Source organism: Buteo buteo, chromosome 7 (assembly GCF_964188355.1).
Source record: "Buteo buteo chromosome 7, bButBut1.hap1.1, whole genome shotgun sequence".
Lineage (NCBI taxonomy): Eukaryota > Metazoa > Chordata > Aves > Accipitriformes > Accipitridae > Buteo > Buteo buteo.
The window spans coordinates 40,651,892-40,678,018 of NC_134177.1; the positions used below are offsets into that span (position 1 = coordinate 40,651,892).

A 26,127-nucleotide genomic window follows, 5' to 3' on the forward strand; every position below is an offset into this window, starting at 1 on the left:
TTTGCACTACCCACTCTTAGAGACCCCTGGGCAGCAGCAAGGGCTGCAGCTGAGCAGAGGAACTGCAAAATGAGCAGAGGGACCCCAAAACACGCAGAGGGCCCCCAAAACGAGCCTCTCCCCAGTGCAGAGCTGTGATTTGAGTCCTGGTCCCTACAGATGTGCCGGTCCTGGGTAAACCAGAGTAAAATCCTTCCCACCTCCACAGTGGAGCCCAGCGAGAGCAGAAGGGACCCGACCAGCTCTGCCAGCCCCCATCCTCCTTATAGGCTAGAGCCCCCCATGCTGGGCAAGCAGCCCCCCAAGGCCCTGTGTCTCTAATAGCAATTAACGGCGGTCCCTGATCGATGCTGGTCCTGGGCCCAAGGTTTGCCTTCCCGCCGCGGTGAGCCCTGCTTCCCCCGGGACCGTGGGGCTCGCTGTCTCCCCATCCGCCTCCCCAGAGCTATCTGGAAAACACGCCGGCGCCGGCGTTATCAGCCTGACCGCAAGCCAGATCTGCCAGAGCGTTAGTGCCATCCCAGGAGCCTGCTGTCTATTTTTAATCCCACTAAAAAGCAGGCAATTTGTCACTTAAGTCTCCATCCCGGACTCCCACTTAACCAGGCGGGAAGTGAGCGGCAGCTCCGGCAGCAGCCCCTGCGTGAGCAGCCTCAAAACTTGGCTACAAGGAGGATGCTTTTCTGTCCAAGGTCTGCGGCAGAAGGGTGGTCTTGGTCCATGGGGCTGGGATTGGAGCCTGGGGCCAGGAATGGACCCTGTCCTAGTCCTTACTCCTTATTTCCTTACGCCTTTTGTCTTATGCTTTATGCCTTATTCCTTATTCTTTATTCCTTATTCCTTATTCCCCGTTCCTTATTCCTTATTACTTTCCTTATTCCTTATTCCCCGTTCCTTATTCCTTATTAATTTCCTTATTCCTCATTAATTTCCACATTTCCATCTGGCCATAATTTGGGGAGGGGGGAGAAGCAGTAGTTTCCAACCATCCCAAAGCAAATTTCTCCTCTCCCCTTTCTAAAACTGCCAGAAACTTAGAAAAAAAAAAAACATTTTCCATTGCTCTGCCACCAACCCATCTCAGGGGTGCAGTGTGCCACCCCCCAAAAGCTGCTGCTCTTTGCAACAGCCCTTGAGCCCTGGTGCATGACACACCGGGGCTCTGCACTTCAGCCGCTGGCAGATAATTTTGCTATTAATAAAATCACCATATTTAATGTGGGTTTTTTTTGGGGGGGGTCCCAAGTCACACCTTTGAGCCCCATGGCATGACCCAGGTCTCCCCACCTGCCCCCCGCCCCCCGTGGGTCCTTTGCATCCCAGCGGGATCCAACAGCTCCAGCATGCCAAAACCAAAATCCTGCAGATTAGAAATCAAACGCGCACCCCCCCACAAATAGCAAACCCAATCTGATCGCGGCACAGCCCGCCCAGGTGGGTGATGGCAGATAAGGGCCCGGTGCCACAGAAAAGGGAAAGCTCTCCAGGAGGAATATTAAACCTCACAGCGGATGGATTGGAGGTTTATCGGCGGCTTTTGATGGTAATAGATTTTTGTAATAACCTGACTTTATTACTGGAAACAATGTGAGGATGCAAAGTGGCTTTAAGGCTTGTTAAAAGCGTTTTCCAGCCACTTTAACTCCCTTCTCCCATCACCAGCGCTTTATTCAGGGATGCCAAAGGGTCTGGGCAGGGGATGGGGAGGTGAAGAAATCCTGACCCAGCCCAGTAAAACCACTGCTTCAGTGGAGTGGGATGCACTGGGAAAGACACATGTCCCTGAGAAGCGGGCACATGTTTGGGTGGCACAGGGACAGGATGGGTACATCCCACCAGGGCAGATTTTGGACCCTGTCCTTGCCAGCCGCTGCAAGCGATGGGGAATATACTCTGACAAATAATTGAATTCTCTTTCCTCTTGACCAAATCCCAGGTTACGTGCTTGACAGGTGATATTTGTACCTCTTTTAGTGAGTAAACTGCAGCGCTCACATTAACTCAACATCTCGGATCAGCCCTCCAGCTGTCCTCGAGGGATGCTCCATCCCGCAGCATCCTCAGACCCTCCTCATCCTTGTGATGGAGGGGGGGGAGAGGAGGGTCAAGGGCAGCACTGCAGAGCGGGGCAATAGCCACAATGCTGGAAACTGGGGATAGGGCTAGAAAAAGGGGCAGAAAAATCAGGCAAGGGCTGAGCCGGAGCCACAGAGAGCAGCGAGCGTGGGGCGGCAGGGTGCCCCGGCCACACGCTTCTCCATGGCTGCAGCCAGCTTCTGGCTCTGGGTTTGGGCAAAGAGGCAAAAGAAAATCCCCCTCGGGGACCTCAAAGTTGGATGCTTTGAATCACCCGCATGGGGTTATTTTTCTGTTTTTTTGGCCAAAACCACTGGAGCTTGACCTTGAACCGGTGTTTCGTTTCCCTCTGCCAACCCAAAACTGCTGGTTTTTCAGCAACATAAAAATAGTAGCCAGATAAGAGCTGTTCTTTTCCGGCACTGGAACCAAAGGCAGCTTTACTGGCACCCCACACACCCCGAATCGCCTCCACAGCCCCGCCACCACCGCAGGGTGACAGACTTCAGGGTGGGGAGATTTGCAGGTGCCATTTGGGGACACCCACATCTAGCTGGGGACACCCAGGAGCTGTGGAAGGGGAGCCTGGGGAGGAAAGCGAAGCACCCAGACCCTTCCCATCACCACCATTCTCCCAAATCTATCCCTTTAATTCTTCTGACACCCTGTTTCGGAGCCTAATCGTGGCAGGGGGTGGAAACAAGGACCCCCTTTTGTGTGTCCTGGGCGGCTCCTTGTGCCTCAGGGATCCATGGTCCAAGCCTGGCTCCAACATAGCGGCATCACATAAATAATATTGAATTATTTCCCCACCATTTCTGGGAATTGCCGGTTAAAGCTCTTAGACGGTGCACTCTCACAGCTCCTAATCTTATTCACCTGCCATTTACCCTGGGAACAGAGCACTAAGCAGGCAGCCTTTCTGGGGTGCACAGATATGGGGTCTCACATTGTTAATAAGAGGGAATAATTAATATTAATCAGACGTGCTGCAAATTCCACACCAGGGCCCTTCAGGTGTGCGGAGTCAGGGTGTAGCAAAGGGAAAAATGGGTCTTTGCACCCCAAAATAGCTCAAGGGAGGAAAAGGAAGGGGAAAAGCAGAAGCTGAGCTTTGTTGTGCACAGGGATTAATCTGCTGCCCAGTTTATAAACACTGTTCCCCAGATACCCATCTAAGCACCAAAATACCTGCCTGGCACCAGGGAGTCACTGTGCCTCCAGGAGATAACACTGGGGATGAAATGTTCTCCCATTCCCCAGGATTTCTGGGCCTGGAAGACAGATCTGGTGACACCAAAACCATTTCCAAACTTGATTGAACTTTGCCAAGTTGGTCATGAAAGTAAATAAGAAGGGAAGAAATCTGAAGGTTTGGGTTTTGCATCTGCAGAGAGAGATGCTCTGCCTTGCAATCACTTCTTCTCTTTGAAGTGCCCTTCAGAGATGCTGGAAATACCCTGAAATCCAAGCAGCCCCCACCAAAGGGTTTCCTTTCAGCCCCCCCAAAGTTATCATTTAATAAATCCAAACCAAAATGCTTTGATTAGAGCCCAAGATAGAAGCGTCTCTTTTTTTTAAACCTCCCTATTAAAAACCCCTGAAGGCTGCAGAGGGTGGGAGTTTCTGCCGGGTTTCAGGCAGAACAGTGATGAAGCAGCATCAGGGATGGATGTGGTACCCAGCCGGCATCATGGCCCGGAGGGAGATCGAGGAGAGGTCAGTAAGTGAAATCCTCTTGGCCACATTACACATTTTGCTAAATTTCAATTATTTTTTGGCTGGAAAGTTTAAAAAAAAAGACCCAGGTCTTATCACACCCATCCATCTCCCCCCGCAGCAGGCTTGGTGACCCTCTGCAGGCAGAGCCCCGCTCACACCGCCGGCAAACCGGGGCTGCGGCTCCCTGCCGAAAATAGCGGGGAGGGTGCTGACACCCGCTTCGCAACTTCTCCTGACATCAGCTCCTTTTTTTCCCTATTGACATGATTTTTTTTCCTGGCTCATTTCAAGCCTGAGTTCCCCAGACACTCCCTGACATCTGCTAATATCCCTGAAACCGGAGCCTGCAGGGACTGGGATGCTTTGAAACCACAAACGATGCTATTTTCAGGCCATGATGGGATCAGGAGAGGTTTTCCCCACCCTGGGCTCAATGCCTCACAGAGGGATGCTCAGAGCAGCCCCGGGACAACCGGAGCATCGTCTGGGTGAGTTTTCCACTGGTTTTTTTGTACGGGGACAGCACGGCCCCATCACGGGCTGCGGCTTGGGGCTGGCAGGAGCCTCTCCAAACCACGACGCCTGTACCCAACGAACCTGCGCTTGCGTTTGCAGGGAGAGAAGCTCCTGAAAGAGGGGTTGTGGGTGAAACCCAAATTGCCCCAAATAGCAGGGCTGGCCCATCCCAGAGGGGACCGGCGGCCGGGGAGCTCCGTGCCTCGTCAGCCAGGGACGCAGATGCCGGGGGGAAGACGAGGTGTCAGCAGCCGGCACATCTCGCCGTGCCCAGCCCACGGGCCTGCCACCTTCTCTGCTTGCCTTCTCATCCTGCTAACTTCAATCATGGAAAACTCCATCTGGGTAAAATAGAAAGCCAGCAATTTTTTTGTTTCCCCCCTTTTTTTTTTTTTTTTTGGTGCATATTGAGTGTGTAGTGGATGTAAACTGCCTTATCTGGATGGCTTGCTGGCTTAGCAGAGCCTCCGTTTTACCGTACTAATGACTTTTTACACTCCAGGTAAAATCAGAACAAGACAAGAAGGTTTTAGAAAGCTCGTTCTGACAAATTCCTCACTGTAATTACTGGAGCAGAAAGAACTCATCAGCAGTACATGCCGTTGCTCCGGGCGCTAAAAGTCTCGAGTGGTGAATGGCCCAGATATGGAAACTGCAGCCGCCGCCGCCACATCGCCGCGCGGCACAGGGCCCGGCAGGTCTCCGTGCCGAGGCGGCGAGCGGAGCCCATCACGGCTTCCCCTGCCGACGGGCTCCTCGCCGGACGAGGAACAATTTTATACATGAGTGATCTGGCATAATCCCGGTCCTCCTGGGGCCAGGGACCGCCGCGGGGTGACAACACTGCTGCGGGGTACACGGGGGTGTCGGGTCCCGCGCCAGCTGGGCTTGGCTTTGTTGGGGATTAAGGACACCAGGCTGGGCTTTGGGAGGTTGGTTTTATTTTCCAGGTATCCCCTGGGCTCTGCCACATTGGGGGATATGGAGGGTGGGGACCCCCTGTGCGCCCTCCCAGCCCCACTGGCTCCCACTGCTCGGCCAGGGCTCCAGCTCTGCGGTGGGGAGAAAAGACACCAAGGGCTTTTGCTTCAAATACATCAAAAACAGGAGGGGAAAATAAAACCCCTCCCCAGCTGGTGGGAAAGCGCCTGGTGAAGTGGTTTGCTGGCTGCACGCTGCCAGCAACCATCAGCAGGCATGAAATACCCCGCCCCCGTTTCACAGCATCCATGGCTCAGGAGATGCTCGAGGACCAGGTTGGCCACAAAACCCCGGCTGGGAGAGGGAAGCCACCAGGATGACCCTGGCTGCAAGAGGATGTGGCACCATGGCTCATCGGCCAGCTGGCATGGGCTGTAGGGACCAGCACTGGGATGGAGAGAGGGGTCGAGGCAGTGCGGGGGGTCCCCAGCACCATCCCAACCCCAGCCCCCAGCCCCACATCCTCACCTCCGAGAGCTGGTCCAGACCAAACGCCCAGATCCAGACACCCTCACGGTTGCACCCACAGAGTGCTTCGCTTCCACAAGCAATAGTCTGGCTAGGAAAGGGCTGGGAAGAGCTTCTGGGGCATTTGGGGGACTGCAAAAGTGCTGCCTATGTGCCTGTCCCGCAGCTCCCTGGCCCAGCAGGCAAGGAAAATCCATCACGGCTTGGCTTTTACTGCCCTCTCCAGTCCCTCCCCAGCTAAGGCAGCTCCCAGAGAGGGAAATAACCTCGAAACATAGGTGAGGGGGGCCCAAAGCCCAGGGCTGAGCTGTGGTGGGACCCCCCCCCCCCCAGCTCTCCCCCCCAGCCCCAGGGCTGGCCAAGGCGAGCCCTCCTCATCCTCCACCCTCTCCCAGCGCCCACCCCAGTGTCAGGGACCGTGGTCACCCAGGACGAGCTTCCCACGAAGGGTTGGGCTGGAGGTCGGGGGCTGCTGCGATGTCCCCCCGACACAGGGGACACGGTCTAGGAGGGGACCACAGTGGCACATGGAGTGTCCATCCCCTCTCTCCCCCCCCCCCACCATCCCCCAGCCATTGCTGTCACTTAAAAGGATTAGTCATTAGGGATTAATAGTGGATTAGACACTCGGGAGCATATGGTTTAGACACCGAGGGCGAAGCATTAGCACGCAGCCGAGCAGCGTGGGCAGGGGAGGGCAGCTTGGGGGGCAGCTTGAGGGACAGGCTGGCACCTTTCTGCCCCGCTGGCTGCGGCCAAGAGGCAGAGAGTTTCACAGGCACTGGGGCAGGAGGGGATTTCAAGCCCAAAGGAGAGTGAGCATGGACCACAAGGTGGAGGAACCCAGGGCAGGGGGACAAGTCACCTCCAGCATCCCCCCTGCCCCTGGGCAAGCTCCTGGGCCCTGACCCTGCAGGGCACCCCAGGCTGGGCAGCCCCCAGCGGCACTGCACTCCCTGAAAGCCCCCCCAGATCAACCCTGCACATCCCCTGGGAAAGCTCAGTTCCTGACCCTCTCTCTGCAGAAACTCTCCATCTCTGTTTGTCACCCTCAGCAGCCAATTCACCGGAGCCGGGGGGGGGGGGTAAAGATGCTCTTTTTGGAACATCCTGAATCACTGAAATTACTTTTTTGCAGGTTTTTTTGGGGGGGTAGCTGTTTCAGAGACACAGCACCCAGGTCTGCCATGAGTTATCCCTCCCCTCTCTCACGCAGCCCCGCAGTGGGGGGCTAGGAAAGCAGATCCTTTCCTTTTGGGGGGCTCGTTCCCTTCCTTCAGGGTCCCTGTGCCCTGATCTCGGGGCCAAGCCAGGCTGCAGGCAGCGCCGTGCCCCCCCGCCGCCGCTGCAAGCCCCCACGTGCCCACGGAGCAGGGCTGGAGCACATGCAGAGGATGGATCCCTTTGCTCTTAATCTCTTTCTATCTGCTAATTAAATATTGATGGTAGTTAAATATTCATAGAACATTTTGGCTTAGAGTTTTTATCTGTCTTCAGGCAAACGTGAGGTCTTTGATGTGTTATTTTTCTGGTCACCCAAGGTCCCAGAAGCCTCCAGACTTGTCAACACTCTTTTGAGGGTTTTTCCCCCCCTCCTTTCCACATATGGTTGGTAGAGAGTTTCAATTCTTTCATTGCCAGCTTCTTTTCCCTCTGTATCCCCTTTCGTATTTTTTTTTTCCCAGCATGGAGTAGCTCATCTCCCCCTGAGGGATGCCAGCCCTGGGAGAGCTGCTCTCCATCCCCTGCACACCACAGGGAAGGAGAGGATGGCCAGCGGCAGAGATGGCAGTGCCACGGGATGTGGGGATGGGGCTGATTCCCCCCCTTGCTTCCTCTTCCAGGCTCCTGGATTTCTTTCCAGATGATTCCCATGGGACAGGGGGTGTCTGAGAGCCTCGTGGTGGCTCCAAAGGAGAAGAACCTGAGGCCGTGGGGCTGGCTGAGACCTGCTGCTCTCGGTGCATCTCCACCGGTCGGGAGAAGCCCCGGTGGGTCCCTGCCGGCGGGGGGACCATGTCCGGGCTCCGGGAGCACCCAGGTAGCACCCCAGGCTGGGCACCCCAAAGTGATGGAGAAGAAGCACCATGGCCCGGCCAGGCCATGAGGGGGGAATGGCACCGGCAGCTGTTCCTTGGGCAGCACTGACATCTTGTGCCAAATGGAGGAAAAACATCAGCCAAGGCTTGGAGGGATGCAGAAACCCCTCCACTGCTGCTGTGCCCCAGGCCGGCACCCCAAATTCTGCTCTCCCCTCCTCCGCCCAGCCTGGCAGTGCCAAGGCAGCCATTCGGTGGGACCAAAGGGCTCCCATGGGCCAGCACCTCACCTGGCTTGTGGTCCGGCCACTGCCATGAGCCCCGAGTGAGCCCCAGGGTCCCAAAACCAGCAAGGGCCAGTGGGACCCAGCCCCGCACAGCCGGTGCTCATCCCCATCCGTGCTGCCACATCCAATGCTTCTCACTTCTGATTTTCCTCACAGCAGACTCAGAGGGACGGTGGGGAGGAAGGGCTTTCCCACGGCGGACCTGGGAAATAATCACAGAAGTATTTTAGGGAGATTTCCAAAAGCAACTCATGCTAAGGGGAAAGGGTGGCCATGCCCGGGCTGCTGTATGGCCATGCTGGTCCCAATTCCCCCGGCTCAGAGCGGTGCCGGCGAAAGGATGCACAAGGAAAATACCCCGGCGTGGTCCTGGGACAAATGTATTCATCTTCCGCTGGGTGTCTTTTCCTCCCTGGGCAGGTGGTTTCAGAAAATATGTGTGAAAGCTAACAGTCACTAATGCTGCAAAAGCAGATCGTAGCTGCTGATAGCCGCAGCCTGGGGAAAAACACCACAGGAACCCAACACCGGGTCACGGGGGGGATTCGGGGTGGTGCAGCAGAGCCCCCCACATCCTAGTGATGCTGATCCCCGTTGCCCATCACCACCTCCCCAAATCCTGCCAGCGCTGCCCAGCCTTGGGTCTTGTCCCTGGAGAAGATCCAGAGAGCCCAGCACGTCCCTAGTGTGATTTTTATTATTATTTTTGACCCCAGCTCCCAGGTGCAGAGGATTTTATGAGCATCTTACTTGTTCTTTTGGTATTTCTTCTTTTTTTTCCACCATTAAATGCTGCTTCTTGCCTTTTGGGTTGCTGGGAAATTGTGAGGCGTGTGTAGCCTGCAGAAATCAGGGTGCAGATAAGGAGGCAGACAGTGCTTCGGGTTTATCTTAGTTTTAAACTCTGGGTTTTCAAAGGCCAAGTTTGGGGAGCGGGGCGGGTGGGGAGAAGAGATCACTCAACTCGAGCAGCCCAGCCCTGATCGTAATCTCAAGCAGAGGAGTTTGGTGTGAAATCAGCTTTTCAGCCAGGGCTGTCCCTGTGCGGAGGCAGCCAGGATGCTGGGGGCCAAAGGACACGGGAAATGAGTCAGGCAGCACACAGCGGGGCACACCGGGGACCGGGGAGAGTTCAGCCTGGCACAGCTGGGACAGGACGAAACACCAAGGAACGAGCTGCCCGAAGGGCACAACGTGGGTACCGCAAAGCCCCTTTCCCTGGGTGATGGGAAGAGGGACCGTCATCCCGGAGGAAAGCTTTTCGTCTTTGGAATCAGCTCTGCCACAGGTGCCCTGAGCCCCCCACCCACAGCTTTGGGTTGAAAACCTGTCCCTTTGGGACTGCTTTCCCCATTATGGGGACATAGGGTGACCCACATCCCACTGTTTGGCACTGGCAGCCGGGAAAGACGAGGGGGCTGCCCCGGCACAGCCACCAGCCAGGAGCAGAGCACAGACTCCATAATCAAGAGAGGGTTCCAAAACCCCAGATATCTACATGAAAGCTACATGATGCCATTCGTTTCGCTGGATTCCCGGTTCCCACAGCCGGGGAGCATCGCTACCAGCCTTTCCCCGTGCCCAGGTTAGGCGGGCAAGAGCGAGACGGGCTGGTCGGAGCGTGGTGATGCAGCTGCGGCTTCTTCCAGCAACGCCTGCGGCGTGTTCACCATTGCTCCCACATGATTAACGTGTCTGAAATCGGGGCTTGGCCATGACTTTCCTTGTGAAATCTCCCCTGGCCAAGGATGGTGGCATCTGTTCCATCTTATTTCTAAGTGAGTGCATCTTCCAACAGCAGGAGATGGGCCCATCCCCTCGGTACTGGGCGATGCCCGGGCGGCCACACACCCACTCCCATCCCAGTGAGCATCTGCAGGGTGAGCTGCAGATCCCCTCTGGGTTTTCCAGCCTTGGATTAAAAAAAAAAAAAACCCTGCTGCTTTTGGAGGAAGGTGGTGGCATCTGGGCAGGAGCCAGCCAGGCTCCGCAGGGATGTGGGTGGCAGCCAGGGGATGACTACGAGCCACCTCTTTCTGGGGACAGGCGAGGGTGGACGCATCTCAATATAAACCATTTCTGCAAGCACCTGGGGAAGTCCCGGGTGGCCGGGGCTGGGCAAGGACCTTAAAAAAGGAAACAAGCACGCGCAGGCTGTGCATTTAGCGGTTATCTCGCCATCAGCCCCAGCCAGGTAATGGAAAAGCTGATCCTACCGAGACAGAGATTTAAAAGGGAGAAGAATAAATCAAACAAATCCTTTATAGAAAACAGACCTGACCTGGGAAAGCTGCTTTGATCACATTCGTGACTTTGGCTGCCCCAGCTGCAGCAGCCGTCCCGTCCCGCGGGCGCTGCACTTAGATCTTCCTCCCCCGGGGTTATCGATCAGCTGAAACGAGAAGTGCCGCAGCATCAATAAAGCATCTGCATACATGGCTGGAAAAGCAACTCTCACCCAGGGGCTAGCGGCATTTCCGAGGGGGGCTGTGCCACCGAGCCGGCATCCCGGTGTGCCCGGCAGCTCTCTCTGGCAGCCCCAGCAATGCAGCGCTCGCTCTGTGAGACGAGGCTGGGGCTGGTTCTGAGCACGGAAGGTGATGAAGCACCCACAGGCTCCCAGCGGAGGCGGTGGTTTCCTCAGGAGCTGCTTGCGCTTTCTGTTCAAGGATGCAGAGAAGCCTTGGGGAGCGATGCCCGTGTGGGTCAGCCGTGGGGTGGCCGGGGCCACAGCATCCACTGCTGTCCCCCGGGGGCCGGTGGGATTGGGGCATCCTCATCCTGCCCAGCAGTGGAAGATTTGGAGCCCCTGCAAATATATTGGAGAGGGTAATGAGAGCTCAGCCCCCAGCAGGGTCCCATATGCCTCTGCCAGCCCCCAGATTTGCCACCTTCCCCTGCGCTTCTTGGCAGCAGGAGCAGGATCCGTCCCATATGTTTTGCAGGCGCCGACACCTCCCACTCCTCCCACTCCCCCAGCCCTTCTCCCGCCCCCAGTACTCCCACCATGCCAGGGGTGGCAGGAGGGATTGGGGGATGAGGCAACATTTCCTTGGGTCCCCCACCTGTATCCCCCATATTTCTCGGTGGGATTTTCCCCACTCATGGGATTTCCCAGCAAGGGAGGGTGATAAAAGGTGGGGCCGGCAGAACCCCAGGACCCTACGCCATGGCCCTGGGAGAGGTGTCAGGCAGAGATGGAGGCTGCTGGCCTGTTGCCAGCAGCTCTGCTCCTCACCACACTCTGCAGCCAAGCCCAGAGCCGGAGATCTGAGTGCTAGCAAGCACCCCCCACCATGAAACGGGGGAAGAAAGGGAGGAAAAGGGTGTTTTTCAGCCCAGACAGCATGCGGGACTGGGGGATGTGCAGGGCCACCCCAGAGCAGAGACTGGATCTGCTCATCACAGCAGTGGGTCTGCCCATGTACCGTGCCCTTTTCTGCGTCAAACGTGGGAGGGCTGATGACCTGTAGGGTGAAGACTAGTTTCTCCTAAATTCATCAAGAGCCACAGGAGCACCTAGTTGTGCCTCTGGCCCCTTTGAGCCCCCATGGACATCCCTGGCTCCGGTGTCAGGTCTGTACAACCCAGTAAAGCCCCGTCCTGGGCTATGTGGGGACGGGAAGGAGAATATTCCTCCTGAGGTACAGGTGAGCCACAGGGACCTTGGGGTGCTCAGGGGCTGCCAGCTCCAGGGACCCAACCAGGGCTGAAAATCCCCCGTGCTCCAAAATACCCCGTCTGCAGGGTCTGCTCGCTCCGCGGGGCAGACACCAGTGCCGGGGCTCAGGTTGGAGGGATGCTGCAGGTGTTGGGAACGTCATCCCCGGAATTCCCCAGCTTGATGGATCCCAGTATTTCGCATGGGAGTCTTTAAAAGGGGCCTTTCCCAGTCCAATAACTCTCTTCTGTTTTCCTTGAGCTTCTGTTTCTTATTGCAGGGAGTATTTTCTACCCTTAGGAGGCTACATTTACCCCGGCCGGGCCAGGAGCTCCTCAGTGCGTGGGGGTAAGAAGGAGGATAAGAGGGAAAGGATGGATCCAGGAAGGGAAAAGCGAGCCAGGCAGCTGCACTGGATTGGGATCAGAGCGATCCGCTTTCTTCCACTTCCCCGAGTCTCCCCAAGGAGAGATTAAATGGGAGTTGGGGTGATGACGGAAAGGTGCTCTGCTCTGCCAGCCAGGCACGGAAACACGACCTCCCCCCTTGTCCGCACCCGCCAGCCCTGGGGTATCGCCCAGCCCCGCTTGCTGCGCCCAGCTGTTACCCAGCACGCTGCGGCCCAAAAAATTGAGGCTGATTTCTGGGAAATGGCTTTGGAGAAGAGCAAACGGAGGGACACGTGCGGTCCCACCGTGGATGTGACCCCAGTTCCCATCGGGGCAGGTCCCTGCCTGGGCCAGCACCCCATGCCCTCCCCAGCTGGGTCTCCACGGCAGGGCTGCACTGCAGCCCAGGGTGGCCAAAATGCCGACAGGGTGCCATCGGCGTCCCCAGCCCTGCGTGGCAGGACGTGGCTGGCGGGCTGGCGGGGATGCACGTCTGCATCTCCCCACCGCTTCCCACCGTCCGCCAGCTGCAGGCAGCTGGGATGAATCCCGGGATTTGCTGGGACCGGGGGGAGAGGGGGCTTTTTGGACAGCTGTGGCCTGGCAAAATCCACTGGGGAAGCCCCAAACTGGCCCCTGCCTTTCCCAGCTCAGCAGGGCCAAGAACATGAGCTGCTGCTTCGGTGCCAGGGGGGGAGGGCAGCGGAGCCACCTGCCCAGCCTTTCCTGGCCCTGACGGACCCCAAACACCCCTAAAACTAGTACAGAGCCGTGTACGTGCCTGGTACAACCAAACAGAAGCTGTTTCTCTATGGCTTTTTTTTAGTGGGGTGGAGGTATGTGGCCACTTGTCCCCTGGGCTGGGATGCAAAGCGATAGGATGCAAAACGTTGGGGTGCAGGGGAAGGACATGGACTGTCGGGAGCGTGTGCTGCTGCTGGGGACCCTGCAGGGTGCTGAGCCCTGTCCTGATCCCACCCAAGGAAGATGCCCCGACCCTCTCGCCCGCCCTGGGGCTCCTGCCATGGGGCATGCAGCCTGCCCCAGGAACGGGGGTGCGGAGCCAAACTTTGGGAGCAACCACCAGCCCTAACGCTGGAGGCAGGAGCTCAGGAAAAACCCCAAGTCCATCGGGGGCCAAAAGCACAGCCCGGGAGCAGGTTTCTCCCTTCCCAGGGCTGTGCTGGGAGGGGATGAGTAATTTTCACCCTCTGTGCTTTGGGACGTGGCAGGGGACCAGGTCCTCCCCCTGCCCCCACGTAACTGCTGGCCCTGGGGGAAGCCAGCCCCGCTTCTCCCCCATAAAAGCAGCCCCGCGGCCCTGACCCCAGCAGACGGCAGCTCTGCCCCGGCACCACCGAGCAGCCGTCCCACAGCCCAGCATGGCGAAGACAGCCGGGGTGGTCTGCGCCCTCCTCCTCCTCCTCGCCGCGCTGTGCTGCCAGAGCCTGGCTCAGAGTGAGCGCTGCCACCCGCTACGTCCCCACGGGGCTGGGGGACGGGGACAGCCCCCAGGGCCGTGGGGATGGATTTGCTTCCCGCATGGGGTGTAAGGGGGCTCCCCCCAAAGAGCCGCCGTGCCCGTGGCGGGAGGGCTGAGATGGGAGGTGGGGGTCTCCAGGCTAAACCAAGCTTGCACTGTCCCCCCAGGAGCCCCGGCCATGCCAGACAAGTGCTGCTTCAAATTCCAGACGAGAAGGATCAAGAGAGACAACATCGTCGCCTGCTACCCCACCAGCCCTGAGTGCCCACACGAGGCTGTGATGTGAGTACCCTAAACCCAGCCCTGGGGATAAAGCCCCTCTACACCCTGCCAGACCCCGCGCCTTGCTTGGGTGGGTCCAATCCTGATCCTCCGTGCCTCTGAGACCCTCGGAAACTCAGCACTGGTGTCCCCGTACCGCCACCCTGGTAAGTCCGTCTTTTCTCTGCCCCAGCTTCAGGGTGAGGAGCGGGAAGGAGATCTGCACCCAGGCAAGCAGGGCCTGGGTGAGGAAGTACCAGCAGAGCTTCCAAGTCAGCTCCTTCTCCATCCCCAGCTAGCGAAGCGGCTGGAGGCAGCACGGGGAGTCCTCTCCGCGGGGAATGAGACACAACGAAGGTGATGCCTTTGCAGAGGTGGCTGCAGGGGCACCACATTTGGATATAGCAGCTCATCGGGGACATCTTCCCCATCACGCTGTGATGACCCTCACCACCTCCTCGAAGGCAAAGGGCCTTTGCCATTCCCGGCATCCCGCCGGGATGGGGTGTGCCGACCCCGTGGGGTGCTGGGGTCCAGCCCCGCTGCCAGCCCCCATGCTTTCAGCCCTGCTTTGCATGCAGGCAGCTGCCTGTACCCCTCGCAGGCAGCAGCAGCGTGCTGGTGAGGCTGCGCTCGCCGGCCTGACAGCAGCAGAGGGGTTAAGGGGGGAGCAGCTCCGCGGCTATTTTTTGTACGAGGCACTGAACGGAATTAAACGTGATCTCACGCATGCAAACATCTGTCTGTGCAAGTGTCTGGGGAGGGGGCGGATCCTGCTACCAGCTTTCCTACCCGGGTGTTAAACCACATCTGTAAGTGCTGGGGTCAGTCAGGAGCTGGGAAGAGACGAAGCCCCAGCCATGTCTCTGCGAGGGGGTCCGAGGGGGTCTGGGGGGGTCCAAGGGGGTGCATGGACCGAAACCATGTCCATGCAGGCTTTGGGGAAAGCCACCTGTGAGAAGGGCAAGAGGCAGGCACGGTCCGTGAGGAGGGGGCTTCCCACGCTCCTCGTCAGCCATCCTAACGAGTGGAGACCCCTGGCCCAAATTCAGACAGAGCTGCCCCTTGGGGGTGCCTGGTCGGTCCCCACCAACAGCCCACACTCTGCGGATGTGAGGAGGAGATGTAATGGGCACTGCCACGGTGACCGGCACCATCATGGGCACAGCCACCGCGACGGGCAGCCAGTGATGGGTCTCAGGGTGGGCTGGGGCGAGCCCGACCACCCCCGAGCCACTCACCCCTGTGCAAAATTGCAGGAGAGGCATCGCAGCTGACGGTGGGTGGTTTTTGAAAATAAACTCGCCGCGGGCTTTGGCAAGTGTGAGCATCATCCTGTGTGGTTTGCTGGCGGCAACAACCAAACCCAAAATAGACTGCCGGCCCCAGTGCATCACCAGTGGCGCAGAGCTGTCGGCTGCTAGCCACACTTTCCAGCAGCCCTCAGGTACTGCAGGGGCTGGAGGGACCAGGAGAAGGAATTTCCATTCACTACTTGCCCTTTATTAATATCTCCGGGTGGTTCTTTCCCCGGGGAGAGTCCCAAGTTGTCATGGAAAGCCTGGCCAGGGGGTATATCACGCCAAGGTGCAGGCAGGAGAGTCAGGTAGCTCTCGGTGGCCTCGAGGCAGTAAGAGCTGCTGGGTGTTGGCACTGACCAAGACCCGGGTTGGACATGAAGGTCTTCTCCTTGGCCCTGCTTACCCTGCTGCTGGCAGCAATCTGGACTGGAAGCCAGGGTGTCTCTTGTAAGTACTGATGCTGAGCCTTTCCCCATCGCTGCCCCAGCTCCTCCGCTGATGGGGTTTTAGGGGGTCGGGGAGGGGGTCAAGAGCTTCAACTCCTGTTTCTGCTGTGGGTTTGGGGAGCTGAGGGGCATCACCAGCTGCTCGAGCACAGGGCTGTGCCAGTCCTGTTCCGAAGGAGCAAAAATAGGCTTGGGGATGGCTTCAGCCTCGGTACCCCGGCTGGTGAGCTCAGTAATAACCCCCCACGGGAAGGAAATGGGGGGCTCCTACCCTGGAGCAAAGCAACACTGCCAGGAATGCACGAGGGGGTCCCTCATAGTGGGGGGGGGGGGAGCAGGAGAGTCCCCACGGGAGCACCCACACCCCTCGGGGCAGCACCCACACCCCTCGTGCCAGGCATAGGAAAGCACCGAGCCCTCTTGCCTCCTCTCAGTCCGCAGTCCCTACAGCATGTGCTGCTACCAGAACATGTTCGTCCAGAAGAAAATCCCTGCCTTCATCATCAGGAGCTACCAGATGACGCCTTCCCACTGCTCCCGCAAGGCCGTGCGGTGAGTACACCTGGCCCCCATCCAGCCTTCCTCCCCGGCATCCTGCTCCTCACCCTCGCCCACCCACCTTCCCTGCCAGTTGTTCTGCCTTTCGGGATCCCCCAAAATGAGCCACCCCCAAAAGGTGCCATGGAGTGGGGGTTCCCTGGCTCTTTGCAGATGCACCCCCCCCTCTCCCTGACACTTTATCCCAAATAGCCCCAAAATCCCCCATTTCAGCTGCCAGCCAGAAAAATGGGAAGGAAGCGGAGGTTTCAGAGATTGCTAAAAATCAGCACTTTGGGAGGATGCAGGGGGCAGGATGCTGCAGGCATCCCCAGGCTGGCAGGGGATTCCCAGGGCATGGCTGGATCCCGCACCCCCCCCAGCTAACGCAGCCCCTCTTTCCCCACCAGTGTGGAGCTGCGGAATGGGAGGAATATCTGTGTGGACCCGGAGGAGAGCTGGTTGCAGCAGTACCAGCGGAAGAAGTTGATCAGCACTTCCACGTGAAGCTGCCTTCCGTATAAGCTATGGAGCTGGCTCCATTCCCTCCCACGCCGTTGCCCACTTCACACTACTGTACATCCCTCGATGGGTTTAATAAAATATCTCGTGCTGACCTACAGCTGGAGTGAGACGATATAAATCCCGCGGGAGAAAAGAGGGGTCACATCAGGGCTCAGCATCCCCGTGGGGACCCAGGAATAGTCCTGGAAGCCCCTGGAAGGGCAGGGAAACCCAAAGGGCTGAGGCTGAACCCCTCAGCTCCCCACCAAGATGAAGCAGCCCCTGCCCAGGCATGGATTTTAAGGATGCCCTAGACAGCTGCCCGCCCGGTGAGATGCCGATTGAGGCAGGGATAAAGGCAGGAGCAGGCTGGCAATGGGAGAAAGGTTGGGTTTGGTGGATTTTAGGAGGGGGTGGGGGTTAGTTTTGTTTTTTCCCAGATGGATCAAGGGGTTAAACAGGAGTGGCTGCAGAAGGAGAGGTGCCTGGAGGTGTAGCACTGTCCTTCAGACCTGGCCAGACAGCGGAGATGGACACCCATGGGGGTGGCCCTGCTCATGCCGGGAGGGCTCCAATTCCCTGGGAATTACCTCGTCTCATGGGCAAAATCCTCGGGCAGCCTCTAGAGCCTGTCTACCCACTGTGGCAGCAATGGGGTTGGCAAACGGAGGAAAGTGGGCCAAAACAGGCCTGTCACTCATGTCAATCATTTCCTTAAAAACAAGAATTTGAAAACGCAGCTGCTTTTGGGCAGGTTTCCAGGGGGGCACAAGGAGGCTGGAGCAGCCTTCATCTGCCTGGTTCCCATCAGGGCTCTGGCCACAGAGTGTCGGAGCTAACTCCGTACGCCTGCTGTGACCGGAGGAGCAGGGCGAGAAGTGGTTTTTGGGGCAAAACTGGGGACAAGGTGGGATTGGACCCCTGGCAGTGGTTTTCTGGGGGTGTCCGTCCCATGGCATCTGAGCTGGGCCAGGCCGTCCGTCTGCAGCCCCCCGACACGGCGATGCTCCCGGGGCTGTCGGAAGGCAAATCCCCGCCCGGAGCTTGCCGGTGGTGCTTCACGGCCGCCCGCTTGGCATTGCCATCGGGGCTCTGGCCACGGAGCTTCGTGCGCGGCCTGGCTCGAGGCTGGTGGGGTGCTTGCAGCAGCGGCAGGGTGGGTGTCGTGGGGGCTTGGGCTCCGGCCGGTCCCCGCCGGGCCCCCAAATGGAATCTGAAAGCGGCAGCCCCACGGCCGGCACTTCCCCTTCTGCGGTTTCCCGGCCTTCTCCGGCTCAGCAAAGCTGGACGATCCTGACATAATTTCCCCGCTATGATGCGCTCATTTTTGTTCCCTTGAAACCCTGCGCCCGCCCAGCGGCCGGGGATAAAAGGCGGGCAGCGCCGCGGGGGCCGAGCATCGTGCAGAGGAGAGCCCAGCAGCCCCCCAGCTCCAGCTCCAGCTCCAGCCCCAGCCCCGCTCGCGACTCCCTCGGCCCCCGCAGCACCATGAAGGTCCCCGCAGCCGCCCTGGTCGCTCTCCTCCTCGCGGCCGCCTGCTCCCCGTCCGAGGCCCATCTCGGTGAGTCCGGCATCGCCGCGTCCTGCCCGGGGCGGGCTGTGCCGTCGCTCCGCGGGAGCTGCCGGAGAGCCCCGTCCCCGTCAGCGGGAGCCTCGCGGCTCGGGGAGGGCTGCGAGCGGGAGACCACCGCCAACGCCGGGGCCGGGGCTGGGGTCGGGCTGGCCCGGGGGGCCGCCGCCGGGGACCGTGACGCACGGGGGGCCGGGGGAGATGGCGCGTCCTTGGGGAAGGAGCCCCGAGCGCCGGTGGGACCGGAGCCCGTGCCGTGGCCCGGGGTCTCACCGGGGCGGTCTGTCCGTCTCTCTGCCCTCGCAGACGGCGTCCCCACCACCTGCTGCTTCACCTACCACCAACGCCCCGTCCCGCGCGGCCTCGTCGCCTCCGTCTACGTCACCAGCAGCCGCTGCACCCAGCCGGGAGTGGTGTAAGTGCCCACCGCCGCCCCGAGGGGCTCGGGCTGCGACGGCCGGGGCAGCGCCCCGAGGGTGGCCGGGAGGGGGACGGGGACGGGGACGGGGATGGGGACGGGGACGGGGCGCTGCCGGCGGGACCCAGCGCAGGCGCCCCGTGGCCCTGGCCGAGCGCCCCGACCCACGCGGGTTTTCTCCCGGCAGCCTGGTCACCAAGAAGAAGAAGGAGCTGTGCGTGGACCCCCAGGCGCCCTGGGTGCAGGCGCACCTGAAGCACTTCCAGACCCTGAAGAACTGACTCTTCCCCGGTGCCACCCGCCATGCCGCTGCTGCTGCCCCCGGCGGGCTGGGCTTCAGCCCCAGGCACGCGGGAGCGTACTTGAACTGATGCCGCCTTCGGCGGGAAAGTTTATTTTATTTAACTTATTTAAGTCAAAATAAATATATTTTGCTAAGGCGAGGTGTTCTGGGTTTGTGTGGTGGGGTTTTGGTAGCGGGGAGGGGCTGCAGGGGTGGCTCCTGTGAGAAGCTGCCAGAAGCTTCCCCAGCTCCAAGTCGGACCCGCCGCTGGTCACAGCCAAGCCCATCAGTGATGGCAGTAGCACCTCTGGGGTAATAGATTTAAGAAGGGGAACCTGCAGCAGAGAGGGGAGCGGAATGTGAGAGAAACCCCTGTGCAGATACCGAGGTCACTGAGGAAGGAGGGCAAGGAGATGCCCCAGAGGAGGGGATGGCCCTGCAGCCCCGGTGAGACGGCAGGCTCTCCCCCCCCAGCCCACGGAGGTGAGTGGGGGAGCAGATGCCCACCTGCAGCCCAGGGAGAGAGGAGCCCACGCCAGAGCAGGGGGATGCCCCCCAAGACGGCCGTGACTCCATGGGAAAGCCCACGCTGGAGCAGTCTGTGCCTGAAGGACTGCAGCCCGCAGAAAGGACCCACGCTGGGGCAGTTCTTGAAGGACTGCAGCCCATGGGAAGGACTCGCATTGGAGAAGTTTGTGGAGGACTGTCTCCCGTGGGAGGGACCCCACGCTGGAGCAGGGGACGAGTGAGGAGTCCTCCCCCTGAGGAGGAAGGAGCGGCAGAGATAACGTGTGATGAACTGACCCCAACCCCCATTCCCCGTCCCCCTGCGCCCCTGGAGGGGGTGATGTAGAGAATTTGGGAATGGACTTGAGCTAGGAAGGAGGGAGGGGTGGGGGAAAGGTGTTCTCAGGTATGACTGTACTTCTCAGTATCCTTGTTTTGATTTGATTTGTAGTAAATTACATTGATTTTGTTTCTTCCCCGAGATGAGCCTGTCTTTTGCCCATGACCATAACTGGTGAGTGATCCCTCCCTATCCTTGTCTTGACCCACGAGCTTTTCTTTATACTTTCTCCTCAGCCCACCGGGGCCAGGGAGGAGGAGTGAGCGAGCAGCTTCGTGGTGCTTTGTTACTGGCTGGGCTGAAACCACGACACTAGGGAAATATGAAAAAACCTTTTATTATGGAAGATCGGCACGTTCGTTGGACATGGGCTCAGAGGGCAGTTGGCTGTCGGGGTGTCCTTCGAGGATCCCGGCCTCTTTTACCTCAGACAAAGTGCCAGGAGCCGGGGCACTGCGCGAGGGTCCCGGAGCCGGGGGGCTGGAGTCTGCGACGGCTTCAACGGGGGGCACTGCGAGGGGCAGGGAGATGATGAGCACAACAAGCCCACGCCACACTCCTTCCCTCCTCGGGTCACAGCCCTGCGCCTGTCCCCAGATCCCAGCTGGCTGTGGTGGCCACGTGGCCCTGGGGACCCTGTCCCCCCGGCTGCACCCCTCACCGGTGCCGGTGTCGCTGCAGTCACCGCACTCCCAGGAGTCAGCGTCTTCCCCCACGGCGGAGCAGAGCTGGTGGGTCCCGCGGGAGCCACAGGAGCTGCAGAGCAGAAGTCTCCAGGGCCTGGGGGGGCAACGGGACCCACTGTCACCAAAAGCTGTGGGGTTCCAGCCCCGGCGCTGCGCTGAATCCAGCTCCAACTCTGGTCCCGTCCCCAGCAGCCGAGGTTGAGCTGCTGGCACGCACCCTGCGCCATGCCCGGCTCAGCATCCCAGGGAACCTCCATCCCTGCCCAAGGGAGGAGATGAAGGAATTGGCTCCTCACTGGGGCTGTGGGGACCGGAGCCACCAGCACTCACCCCTTCTCCTCCGCCTCCTCCCGTCCCACTGGGCACAGGCACTGGCTGGCATCGCAGGAGCTGTGCCGCACGTGATGGTCAGCGAACGCCCCGTCCTCCTCCCAGGCAGCATCCCTGTGGGAGACGGGGAGCGCTCAGCCCCGGGGCTGGGGGGGACACCCCACACTGGAACCCGGGAAGGCAGGAGGGGACTGGCCGGAGCATCGTGGAGGGAGAGGGAGGCAGCGGGGAGGGCACCGACCTGTCGGGGATTTTGATGCCCAAGCGAAACATCTCCTCCTGGAAGGCGTCCACGTCCTGGCAGAGTGGGCAGCGGAAATGGTGGAGGCCAGAGCGCAGCGCCTGGCCCTGGGGCAGAGGTGGCCTCAGCATCCGTGGCGGGGGGGGGGGGTCCCGCTCGCCACCCCCGGAGCTGGGTGACGGGGTGAGGACAGGGGTGATCACGTCAGGGGCCGGGGGCGATGCCGCCTACCTGGATGCAGCAGCGGTGGAACCAGGCGCTGGCGCAGGTGGGACAGACCAGGGTGTCGTAGCAGGGCCGCCGTGCCACCACCTCCTGGCAGACGAGGCAGGGGGTCTGATCCTGCCGCACCACCCGCACCCGCTGCACCGGCCGGTGCTTCCAGCAGAAGGACCTGGGGGACGCAGGTGGCCGTTCAGCCCCAGCCCCACTCGGCCCCGGCCCCGGCCCCGGCCCCGTGGGGCGGCTACACTCACTTGAACTCCCCGAAGAACTGGGAGACGCAGCCCCGCTCGCTGCCGCAGGGGAAGTGGAAGCTCCGGGGGCAGCGCCGGCGCTGGCAGGTGACCGAGGCACCCCGCAGCCGGCAGATGCAGCACCTCTGGGGACGGCACGGAGGGGGACGGTGTCACCGCCACGTCTCCCCGGGTTGCCCTCGCCCACCACAGCCCTGCCACGTTTCGGTGGGCCACCTGGCCGGTGACACGGGGCCACTCATGAAGCCGCCTACCTTCTCCAACTCCCCAGTTGCCACAGAAATGGGCCTTTTTTAGATCTAGGAGGGTCTGGGGGGTTGCTCGCGGATGGCTGCCAGAGCATCACCCCGGGGGGCTGCTGACCTGCGCGGCGCCGGACGCGGGGCATGGGGACCGCGGTGGGGACACGTGCCCCCGGCCTCACCTTCTGTGCCACCCGCTCCAGCTCCTGCCAGATGTCGGGGAGGAGGAAGCCGTAGAAGCCCTCTTCATCGGCCCCTCGCTGGATCAGCCCGCTGGCGTGGTACTGCAAGAAGGGCAAGGAGGGCACGTGCCGGGGGCCGTCGGCGGTGCGGGGCTGGGGATCGGGGGGTGTCGAGCGCCGGGGACTCACCAGGCAGTTCTCATGGACGCAGAGCCCGTCCTGACAGCACAGCTGCCCGACCACCTCGGGGTCACAGTGTGCCCGCCGGCACAGCCCGCACGCTGCCGGGACGCGGCCGCACCGTTACCCCCAGCACCAGTGCCAGGGTGCCGGCGGGGGTAACGCCAGAAGGGGGATGGGGGAGAGGCCAGAGCACCTTCCCACAGTGTGGGGGCCACTGCTTGGATGGCCGGACACCGGCCAAAATCTCCACTGGCAGGTGCCTGGGGTGATGTTCTGCACTCACCTTCCTCCTTGGGGACCTGATGCTTCTTCACAGGCAGGGGAGGCTCACAGGAGGGTCCTGCCTGCTCCTCCTGCAGCTCTGCGGGACACTGGGCAGGGGGGGGCTGCACCGTGTTGCGGGACTGGGACCTCACCTCCATCACTGTGAGTGGCTGCAGCGAAGGAGATGGCTGGGCGTGGGGTTGTTGGTGAGCTTGAACACCATCCTGATCCTCCAGTGTCTGTGCCAAAGGTGCCACTGAGATGGAGGAGGTTGCCGAGGGTGTTTATCCAGCCCGGGTGCTTTGTGACACAGCACCGGTGCTGTGTGTTCTATCCTCTCCCCCATCCCCCTTCTGGCGTTACCCCCGCCGGCACCCTGGCACTGGTGCTGGGGGTAACGGTGCGGCCGCGTCCCGGCAGCGTGCGGGCTGTGCCGGCGGGCACACTGTGACCCCGAGGTGGTCGGGCAGCTGTGCTGTCAGGACGGGCTCTGCGTCCATGAGAACTGCCTGATGAGTCCCCGGCGCTCGACACCCCCCGATCCCCAGCCCCGCACCGCCAGCGGCCCCCGGCACGTGCCCTCCTTGCCCTTCTTGCAGTACCACGCCAGCGGGCTGATCCAGCGAGGGGCCGATGAAGAGGGCTTCTACGGCTTCCTCCTCCCCGACATCTGGCAGGAGCTGGAGCGGGTGGCACAGAAGGTGAGGCCGGGGGCACGTGTCCCCACCGCGGTCCCCATGCCCCGCGTCTGGCGCCGCGCAGGTCAGCAGCCCCCCGGGGTGATGCTCTGGCAGCCATCCGCGAGCAACCCCCCAGATCCTCCTTGATCTAAAAAAGGCCCATTTCTGTGGCAACTGGGGAGTTGGAGAAGGTAGGCGGCTTCATGAGTAGCCCCGTGTCACCGGCCAGGTGGCCCACCGAAACGTGGCAGGGCTGTGGTGGGCGAGGGCAACCCGGGGAGACGTGGCGGTGACACCGTCCCCCTCCATGCCGTCCCCAGAGGTGCTGCATCTGCCGGCTGCGGGGTGCCTCGGTCACCTGCCAGCGCCGGCGCTGCCCCCGGAGCTTCCACTTCCCCTGCGGCAGCGAGCGGGGCTGCGTCTCCCAGTTCTTCGGGGAGTTCAAGTGAGTGTAGCCACCCCACGGGGACGGGGACGGGGCCGAGTGGGGCTGGGGCTGAACGGCCACCTGCGTCCCCCAGGTCCTTCTGCTGGAAGCACCGGCCGGTGCAGAGGGTGCGGGCGGTGCGGCAGGATCAGACCCCCTGCCTCGTCTGCCAGGAGGTGGTGGCACGGCGGCCCTGCTACGACACCCTGGTCTGTCCCACCTGCGCCAGCGCCTGGTTCCACCGCTGCTGCATCCAGGTAGGCGGCATCGCCCCCGGCCCCTGACGTGATCACCCCTTTCCTCACCCCGTCACCCACCCCCCCAGCACAGGGACCCTCGCACAGTGCCCCAGCTCCCAGCACTTGGGCTGAGGAAAAAAGAGGCCGGGATCCTCAAAGGACACCCCGACAGCCAACTGCCCTCTGAGCCCATGTCCAACAAACACACAGATCCTCCATAATAAAAGTTTATTTTCATATTTTCACTTGTCTTAGCAAAATATATTTATTTTAACTTAAATAAGTTAAATAAAATAAACTTTCCCGCCGAAGGCGGCATCAGTTCAAGTACGCTCCCGCGTGCCTGGGGCTGAAGCCCAGCCCGCCGGGGGCAGCAGCAGCGGCATGGTGGGTGGCACCGGGGAAGAGTCAGTTCTTCAGGGTCTGGAAGTGCTTCAGGTGCGCCTGCACCCAGGGCGCCTGGGGGTCCACGCACAGCTCCTTCTTCTTCTTGGTGACCAGGCTGCCGGGAGAAAACCCGCGTGGGTCGGGGCGCTCGGCCAGGGCCACGGGGCGCCTGCGCTGGGTCCCGCCGGCAGCGCCCCGTCCCCGTCCCCGTCCCCGTCCCCGTCCCCCTCCCGGCCACCCTCGGGGCGCTGCCCCGGCCGTCGCAGCCCGAGCCCCTCGGGGCGGCGGTGGGCACTTACACCACTCCCGGCTGGGTGCAGCGGCTGCTGGTGACGTAGACGGAGGCGACGAGGCCGCGCGGGACGGGGCGTTGGTGGTAGGTGAAGCAGCAGGTGGTGGGGACGCCGTCTGCGAGGGCAGAGAGACGGACAGACCGCCCCGGTGAGACCCCGGGCCACGGCACGGGCTCCGGTCCCACCGGCGCTCGGGGCTCCTTCCCCGAGGACGCGCCATCTCCCCCGGCCCCCCGTGCGTCACGGTCCCCGGCGGCGGCCCCCCGGGCCAGCCCGACCCCAGCCCCAGCCCCAGCCCCGGCGTTGGCGGTGGTCTCCCGCTCGCAGCCCTCCCGAGCCGCGAGGCTCCCGCTGACGGGGACGGGGCTCTCCGGCAGCTCCCGCGGAGCGACGGCACAGCCCGCCCCGGGCAGGACGCGGCGATGCCGGACTCACCGAGATGGGCCTCGGACGGGGAGCAGGCGGCCGCGAGGAGGAGAGCGACCAGGGCGGCTGCGGGGACCTTCATGGTGCTGCGGGGGCCGAGGGAGTCGCGAGCGGGGCTGGGGCTGGAGCTGGAGCTGGAGCTGGGGGGCTGCTGGGCTCTCCTCTGCACGATGCTCGGCCCCCGCGGCGCTGCCCGCCTTTTATCCCCGGCCGCTGGGCGGGCGCAGGGTTTCAAGGGAACAAAAATGAGCGCATCATAGCGGGGAAATTATGTCAGGATCGTCCAGCTTTGCTGAGCCGGAGAAGGCCGGGAAACCGCAGAAGGGGAAGTGCCGGCCGTGGGGCTGCCGCTTTCAGATTCCATTTGGGGGCCCGGCGGGGACCGGCCGGAGCCCAAGCCCCCACGACACTCACCCTGCCGCTGCTGCAAGCACCCCACCAGCCTCGAGCCAGGCCGCGCACGAAGCTCCGTGGCCAGAGCCCCGATGGCAATGCCAAGCGGGCGGCCGTGAAGCACCACCGGCAAGCTCCGGGCGGGGATTTGCCTTCCGACAGCCCCGGGAGCATCGCCGTGTCGGGGGCTGCAGACGGACGGCCTGGCCCAGCTCAGATGCCATGGGACGGACACCCCCAGAAAACCACTGCCAGGGGTCAAATCCCACCTTGTCCCCAGTTTTGCCCCAAATACCACTTCTCGCCCTGCTCCACCGGTCACAGCAGGCGTACGGAGTTAGCTCCATAACGATGCATTGCACATACATTCATCTCCACTGACAGCACTGAGTCTTGGTTGGACGTGTCAGAAAGGAAAGATCGTGCAGGAATGAGGCGGTGTTGAGCTAGAAGTCACTGGGGGTCTCACATTTTTCCCTTTTTGCTGGTAATACAGTCAAAAGCACTATTCTCGGGCTGGAAATGTTGCAGAGACATGGAGGATTGGATGGCTTGTAGGGACTGGACTCTGTTGCTCTGCTCCAGGGCTGGAGCAGTAGGCTCAGGCTGCAGCCTAACCTGCCACCCTCCCAGTCCCCAGGGTGAACAGAGGATTTACACCTCTCCGGGAATTTTAGTTTTGGCTGCAATCTGCAGCCTCTTAACAGTCAAGATGTTACATTTACTGCTTGCCCACTTCTTCCCAAGCAGGATAATTTCATCCAATTTAAGCACTCTGTACTGCCTTAGCCCCCAAAAAGCAAATACATCCATTTCAGGAGATAGGACACCAAGAGTAGGAGCTGGAGGGAGGAGTGGATTCTGCTGGCGCCCACTGAGGTCAGCTCAT

General features: G+C 60.9%; 5 protein-coding genes across 5 annotated transcripts; 3 read left to right on the top strand and 2 right to left on the bottom strand.

The window, feature by feature from the left end:
- Nucleotides 1–13,465: 13,465 nt before the first annotated feature.
- LOC142033414 (C-C motif chemokine 3-like) lies at nucleotides 13,466–14,619 on the top strand. Its single transcript, XM_075033349.1, has 3 exons — nucleotides 13,466–13,597; nucleotides 13,790–13,904; nucleotides 14,077–14,619. Exons 1-3 carry the CDS (start codon nucleotides 13,522–13,524, stop codon nucleotides 14,180–14,182), a joined length of 297 nt encoding a protein of 98 aa, XP_074889450.1. The 5' UTR covers nucleotides 13,466–13,521; the 3' UTR covers nucleotides 14,183–14,619.
- A 258-nt stretch (nucleotides 14,620–14,877) lies between these two features.
- Nucleotides 14,878–16,788, top strand: LOC142033416 (C-C motif chemokine 13-like). Its single transcript, XM_075033350.1, has 3 exons — nucleotides 14,878–15,631; nucleotides 16,065–16,182; nucleotides 16,578–16,788. The coding sequence occupies exons 1-3, from the start codon at nucleotides 15,559–15,561 to the stop codon at nucleotides 16,672–16,674; spliced, it is 288 nt and encodes a 95-aa protein (XP_074889451.1). The 5' UTR covers nucleotides 14,878–15,558; the 3' UTR covers nucleotides 16,675–16,788.
- A 767-nt stretch (nucleotides 16,789–17,555) lies between these two features.
- On the top strand, nucleotides 17,556–19,098 carry LOC142033417 (C-C motif chemokine 3-like). The gene is made up of 3 exons (XM_075033351.1): nucleotides 17,556–18,232; nucleotides 18,548–18,656; nucleotides 18,847–19,098. Exons 1-3 carry the CDS (start codon nucleotides 18,160–18,162, stop codon nucleotides 18,938–18,940), a joined length of 276 nt encoding a protein of 91 aa, XP_074889452.1. The 5' UTR covers nucleotides 17,556–18,159; the 3' UTR covers nucleotides 18,941–19,098.
- A 1,012-nt stretch (nucleotides 19,099–20,110) lies between these two features.
- On the bottom strand, nucleotides 20,111–23,768 carry LOC142032493 (E3 ubiquitin-protein ligase PHF7-like). The gene is given in 11 exon segments (XM_075031132.1): nucleotides 20,111–20,300; nucleotides 20,451–20,569; nucleotides 20,806–20,919; nucleotides 21,047–21,153; nucleotides 21,278–21,440; nucleotides 21,523–21,647; nucleotides 21,947–22,048; nucleotides 22,136–22,227; nucleotides 22,413–22,714; nucleotides 22,763–23,073; nucleotides 23,721–23,768. Coding segments are annotated over 11 exon segments (1,656 nt in total). The 3' UTR covers nucleotides 20,111–20,127.
- Nucleotides 23,769–23,952: 184 nt separating this feature from the next.
- LOC142033032 (C-C motif chemokine 3-like) lies at nucleotides 23,953–25,255 on the bottom strand. The gene is made up of 3 exons (XM_075032576.1): nucleotides 24,855–25,255; nucleotides 24,426–24,534; nucleotides 23,953–24,241 (listed from the first exon to the last, which is right to left on the bottom strand). The coding sequence occupies exons 1-3, from the start codon at nucleotides 24,925–24,927 to the stop codon at nucleotides 24,148–24,150; spliced, it is 276 nt and encodes a 91-aa protein (XP_074888677.1). The 5' UTR covers nucleotides 24,928–25,255; the 3' UTR covers nucleotides 23,953–24,147.
- Nucleotides 25,256–26,127: the final 872 nt, after the last annotated feature.

What these genes read in the sequence shown, in the direction of transcription:
- LOC142033414 (XM_075033349.1), top strand. Translation starts at nt 13,522, where the DNA reads ATGGCGAAGACAGCCGGGGTGGTCTGCGCCCTCCTCCTCCTCCTCGCC. An exon ending in CTGCCAGAGCCTGGCTCAGA is followed by an intron (nt 13,598 to 13,789) that starts GTGAGCGCTGCC and finishes CTGTCCCCCCAG; the next exon opens with GAGCCCCGGCCATGCCAGAC. An exon ending in TGCCCACACGAGGCTGTGAT is followed by an intron (nt 13,905 to 14,076) that starts GTGAGTACCCTA and finishes TCTCTGCCCCAG; the next exon opens with CTTCAGGGTGAGGAGCGGGA.
- LOC142033416 (XM_075033350.1), top strand. Translation starts at nt 15,559, where the DNA reads ATGAAGGTCTTCTCCTTGGCCCTGCTTACCCTGCTGCTGGCAGCAATC. An exon ending in TGGAAGCCAGGGTGTCTCTT is followed by an intron (nt 15,632 to 16,064) that starts GTAAGTACTGAT and finishes GCCTCCTCTCAG; the next exon opens with TCCGCAGTCCCTACAGCATG. An exon ending in TGCTCCCGCAAGGCCGTGCG is followed by an intron (nt 16,183 to 16,577) that starts GTGAGTACACCT and finishes TTTCCCCACCAG; the next exon opens with TGTGGAGCTGCGGAATGGGA.
- LOC142033417 (XM_075033351.1), top strand. Translation starts at nt 18,160, where the DNA reads ATGAAGGTCCCCGCAGCCGCCCTGGTCGCTCTCCTCCTCGCGGCCGCC. An exon ending in CCCGTCCGAGGCCCATCTCG is followed by an intron (nt 18,233 to 18,547) that starts GTGAGTCCGGCA and finishes CTGCCCTCGCAG; the next exon opens with ACGGCGTCCCCACCACCTGC. An exon ending in TGCACCCAGCCGGGAGTGGT is followed by an intron (nt 18,657 to 18,846) that starts GTAAGTGCCCAC and finishes TTCTCCCGGCAG; the next exon opens with CCTGGTCACCAAGAAGAAGA.
- LOC142033032 (XM_075032576.1), bottom strand. Translation starts at nt 24,927, where the DNA reads ATGAAGGTCCCCGCAGCCGCCCTGGTCGCTCTCCTCCTCGCGGCCGCC. An exon ending in CCCGTCCGAGGCCCATCTCG is followed by an intron (nt 24,535 to 24,854) that starts GTGAGTCCGGCA and finishes CTGCCCTCGCAG; the next exon opens with ACGGCGTCCCCACCACCTGC. An exon ending in TGCACCCAGCCGGGAGTGGT is followed by an intron (nt 24,242 to 24,425) that starts GTAAGTGCCCAC and finishes TTCTCCCGGCAG; the next exon opens with CCTGGTCACCAAGAAGAAGA.